Source organism: Etheostoma spectabile, chromosome 6 (assembly GCF_008692095.1).
Source record: "Etheostoma spectabile isolate EspeVRDwgs_2016 chromosome 6, UIUC_Espe_1.0, whole genome shotgun sequence".
Lineage (NCBI taxonomy): Eukaryota > Metazoa > Chordata > Actinopteri > Perciformes > Percidae > Etheostoma > Etheostoma spectabile.
In genome coordinates this window covers 27,181,298-27,186,763 of record NC_045738.1, presented here as the reverse complement: position 1 = coordinate 27,186,763, position 5,466 = coordinate 27,181,298, and the positions used below count along the sequence as shown (strand labels likewise).

General features: G+C 41.6%; 1 protein-coding gene across 7 annotated transcripts in view; it reads right to left on the bottom strand.

Moving 5' to 3' along the window:
• Window positions 1-5,466, bottom strand: part of LOC116690507 (anoctamin-1) — a 148,247-nt gene that overhangs the window by 137,114 nt on the left and 5,667 nt on the right. For all 7 annotated transcript variants that reach the window (XM_032517519.1, XM_032517514.1, XM_032517513.1 and 4 more), the window contains one exon: window positions 584-738. In XM_032517519.1, the coding sequence (XP_032373410.1) occupies window positions 584-679 (96 nt within the window). In that variant the 5' untranslated portion in view covers window positions 680-738. The remainder of the gene's footprint in view (window positions 1-583; window positions 739-5,466) is intronic.

The window sequence follows — 5,466 nt, the reverse complement described above, 5'->3', positions numbered from 1 at the left end:
ATCTTTTTCCTCTTATGTAGTTTGATCTGACGCTATAAATCAAACCACAGTGTATGCAGATTACTCTTATTATTGTTGTTGTTATTATTGTTGTATATGTTATTAAACTTATTTTCAGAATTATTGGTGTTATTCTATATAGATATATATTATATAGTGTATATATATAAAGATATTATATACATTATATTATATAAAATATATGATATTATAGTCTCATGATTCTTTAATTTTGATAACATTTAGAAAATCAGGTTACATTTGATTATGATAAATACATATTAAAATATATTACTTTTTTCATAATTTAATGCTTTATTAAGATAATTTAATGTTTTGTGAAATGTGTCAATATTGTATTTCATAATTTGTAAAACCAAAGATTAAGTTCATTATGTTTTAATCGCTACATTTCGCCACATCCATTAAGGTTTCTTGTCCCTCTTCGGACACCGTATTAAATGAGTTGGAGACGGGGCGTGGTTAAACGTTTAACTCCGCCCACATTGAGGTCTGCGGGGCTGCAGTCAGGGGCTTCTCAAGCCAGTAGCACTGGAAGGATAACATGCATGTAGTGTCTTACTATGGACTCGTCGCTCCCGTCCTTGGTGTTGACAAAGTCCACATCCAGGCTCTTCTCTTCGCCAGGGACTGGCAGGTAACTGTCGTTCCTCCTCATCGTGGCAGTCACCTCCTGCTGCGGGCTGCCATAGTGCTCACAGGCTAGGGCAGGAGAACCTGGGGAAGGAACAGAGACATGGGTTTTGCATTAGCAATAGGGCTGCAACTAACTATTTTAACCTGTTGATTATTTTTTGGGCTGGATGAATGAGTTGTTTGGTCTATGACATGTCAGAAAATGAGGAAAATGTCGATCAGTTCCCCAAAGCCCAAGATGACGTCCTCAAGTGTCTTGTGTTGTCCACAACTCAAAAATATTTTGTTAACTGTGTTAAATGTGAATTATTATGTTAAAGATAGCATTGCCTATGCTAAATTTAAAGCCCAATTTTCACACTGGCTTGTATGAATCCTGTTTTTTTTAGATTCTTTTCTTTATTGGGCTTTTGAATGGCTGTCCCAGTAAATATAAAAAAAAAAAAATCGTCCAAAGTCTGCCTGTGTCATGCATTGATTATGAGACAATAAATACCTGGGACCAACAGGTAAAACCTCCCATCCCCTTCTACATAACAAGACCCCAGAGTGAAAGAGTGCCCCATAACCCCAGAGATTGATTGATTTTATTAGACCATTCCATTATAAGAAAACAAGAGTCAGGATAACACAATACCCATTGTGGTCCAAATCTAGAAGACACATTGTTTGTAGTGACTCTTTCAGTGGCATTGTGCAAGTGAAGCAGAACTCTGGAGCACTGCTGTCCAACTACAGATTAACTTCAATAGTTATTATTTCACACTGGAGATAATAAGAGGCTGTCGCACTCCTGCCCAAAGCTTTCTGCCACAGCAGATGCACACTGACACACCTCTGCACAGACAGTGTACAGCACACTATAGCTAACACTTTAGGAAGTCTTCAAAGAGAGCCTGAGATACAGCTGCTATTTCCTTAAAGCAGGGCTGTTCTTAGTGTATTTGAATGACATTTTCCTGTAGCCTTGCCATCAGCATGGGTTCTGGACTGATTTGAATGGGCAATAAGAGATGACGGTTGGGCATCAAAAACATTCCGTATGATTTTTCATGGCTTATAATGTGCATTTGGTGGGAGTTCTGGTTGTCCTCCCCCAGGATTTTTGTTAGCGTCAAACACTTCATTTTCTGTATTCCGATGCATTTTTGTGCCCAAATTTATGGTGGAAACATCTTATTTAAAAGAAGGAAAATACAGGTGAAATTATATAATGGCATAGGCTATGTTGCAGTAAGGGGGATTCACATCAGGTACAGCCCCTGGGCCCGGATCCAAGTACACTTGACCCCAAGTGTGATTATTGTGAACTTGATGCCTGCTGAAGTCCACTGGACTGCTATTTACCACCAGTACGAGACATTTTTAACCGGTTATGAAACTGCCAATTTAATACAAATGCCGTAATATCAGACGGCTCTGCAGCCGGCCGGAGATGGACCCAGATCTGCTTTGCTGCACCTTAGACCTACAGTCGGAGCTTTAGCGGGGGGTTGAAAGCTCGGTGCTGGATAGCAGCGGCTCATCCTCCCGCCAGGAGCACAGCTTCACCTCGCTTGAATCCTATAGTTTTATTGTGCCCCACCAATACTTTACAAGGCCATCGGTGAACTTCAAACAGCTCATCCCCACACCTTCTTTAACCCCGCAAATCTGTTTTCTGACATTTTATCAGCATGTCAAAAACAGAAGAGCAAACCCTCGGGGGTTGACAAAATGTGTGACACATACAAGACTGCACCCTGCCCCACTGTGGCGCCACATAGAATATCTTTGTGATGACATTTTCTTGTTTATGAACCAGTTGTTGAAAAGGTTAAAACTAGTGACAAAGCAGTTCAAAATGTGTCCAGCTGGAACTACCTTTGCCCTCCAGGACTGTTTTTACTGCACAGACTGGACTGGAACGTGTTTAAAGAGGCTGCCACCCACAAACATGTAACTTAGGAGTGTGCAGCATATGATGTCAATGTCTCACAAAGCATCACAATATATGCTAACCAGAAGCCACCGATATCTGCTCATGTGCTGCTGATGCTGCCTTTGAATATGGGGACATGGCAGCCCTCAGATCAGAAAAAAACTGCATCCAATTTGAGGGATGTGTGCTGATGAGCTATTAAGGTGCATAAAACCAACACACCCTCACAGTAATGTCATGCCACTGACACATTAATTGTCAATTAAATAATTATCTGGGGATTGGACATGTAAACAAACTATAACTGTGGTTACCAGCGTCTTCTTCTATGCTGTGGTATGCGGGGGGGGGGGGGGGGGGGGGGGGGGGGGGCGCAACATATCCAAGAAGGACACCTCCAGACTGGATAAACTAATCAGGCAGACTGGCTCTGTGGTCGGCATGGAGCTGGACTTACTGGTGACGGCGGCAGAGAGGAGGACACCGGACAAATTGCTGGACATTATTGACAATGCCGGCCCCCCCTCTGCACACAGTCATGGCAACCAGAGGAGCCTGTTCAGTGGAAGGCTGCTCCTTCCCGAGTGTAGGACCAGCAGAACTCCTTTGTCCCTCATGCCATCAGACTGTACAACTCCTCACTCCAGGGGGAGGAGGAAATAGGGTTAAGAGGACAGAAGAGAAGGAGTGGTAGCCACTCTTTCACTGTGCAATTAATTAATAAATAATCTATTTACATACATACCTGGCCACTCTAACTGCTCTTAACTGCTAATTTACTCTAAAGGTCTTTTTTTAGCTGAAAGGTTGTTATTTTATACTGTTTTTTCCTATACTGTATTTTTTATACCTCTTTCTTTTCTATTCATGTGTTTTGTAAGCTGCTGAAAACTGCTGCTGGAAATTCAATTTCTTCGCGGGAGTCATCTCAAAAGGATCAATAAAGAGAAGTCTATAACATTTCTGTTCAAGCACATTACATGCACACATCATTCCGTGTGTAAGGCAAATAAAAATAACTCAGGATTTTGTCTTGACTGAAACTAAGAAGTCTTGCAAAAACATCTTTAACATGTCCCTGAGCCAGGCAGTCGTCCCTCTGTGCTGGAAGACCACCACCATTTTCCCAGTGCCGATGAAGTCAATTGGGTCCTGCCTCAATGACCCATTAATGTTAATCTTTAGCACTTACACCACTCACAAGGAAGTGCTTTGAGAGGCTAGTCATGTGCATCACATCAAATCTGTTCAGCATTCAACTCAATAATTCCCCAGAGGTCGGCATGGAAGTGGGCCCCCTGGGCATTAAAACCTTCATTTGTAACTGCATCCTAAATTTTCTCACACGAAACAGCATGTGCAGCTTGGTGAATCGGATGGCACTCTGGTGTCAGGGAAACAACCTGTCTCTCAACATCGATGAGACAAAAGTGATGACACCTGACTTCAGGAAGGCCCACGCCACCCAACACTGTCTTCTCATCAACGGATCCTTAATGGAGGTGTGCACACATTGCCGATGACCTTTGTGGGTCACGCAGGTGCACCTCTCAGACTAAGAAGGCCCAACAGGGTCTCCACAGCCTCTGCCATCTAAAGAGAGCCAGCCTCCCCCCACCCTTCTTGCACAGCTTCTACAGAGGAACCATTGAGAGCGTGCTGACCTGCCGCATCACTGTTGGGTATTGGGACCTGGAATCCCTCAGACCATATGTCCCTACCAGGGGCAGATGCATAGTATGTTTAAGTGAAGCCAAAACATCGGGATTGCCCCCTGATGGCTGACTGCAGGAAAGGTCGTAAACCCCGCCCCCTCTATTTTAGTGGCTGGGACATGGGCCAAACTAAAAAAATCAAAGTACCCCGCAAATACATTTTTCTTAAAGATGTTTTGTCATTTTAGGTAGTGATGATCACGCTAATGTTTGTTAACTTGTTCATTTGTCTGATAAGTTTGGTTTTTATTAGTTTTTTTTTTATAGAAAAACATCATGATTGAAAGCTGGGATTGACTTGCGATTGGTTGGGCAGGTGTATGGGCAGGACTTCGATACCACGGCTCCATTGCCTGGTCACTACTGTATAATACTATAAACTGCATGTGTACTATGTACTAACCAAACACATCAGTCTTTTCGTAAAATGATGTTAAATTATGTTTAATTCCCTCGTGATGTTTAGGCTTCTGACCAATGAGGCAGCTGCTGTTGCCTGTTCAGACATTTGGGTTGATTTAGAGTTTGTTAACCTTTTTCACAAATAAGTGTGTGTTTGGATTTATATGTTCCTCTATAGGACTATAAAATATGGGGAAATGAAGTTGAACTGTACACAAATAACTGCTGAAATGGATGGAAGCATCATAAGAAATGTTCTGTAATATTTGTGGCACACTGGAGAGAAAATTTTATGAGAGAATTACTGCAAAGTAGGAGTAGCAAAATACATTTGACCAAAAAGCCAACAGACCAAACATAAAAACACACACACATTGACTGAAAACAGCCACGTGAAGATAATAAAAAATAGAGTAAATAGGGCTGTAACCATATGAAACCAAAATTGCTACATCTTTAAATTCCAATTAGTTTTAGTCCTTTTGGGGCCTTATCCCCCTTTTGTCGGGTAAATTTAGCTAACTGTAAAGATGGCTAGAAGCCGTTTCATGTCTCATTCGAACGAGTTAATGAACCACTGAAACAATTTTGGAAAGATTATTTTAAGGTACAAAAGAATCTTTGGTGTTGGATCCATTAATATTGAAATCAATCAATATCAATCAATAAGGTCTCTGCTGTGTGTTGCAAAGTGGAATGTAATCAATGACAAAACAATGACATGTGGCAGAAATAAAGTTGTATTACGCTTACCTAGTATATCTCTCCTCT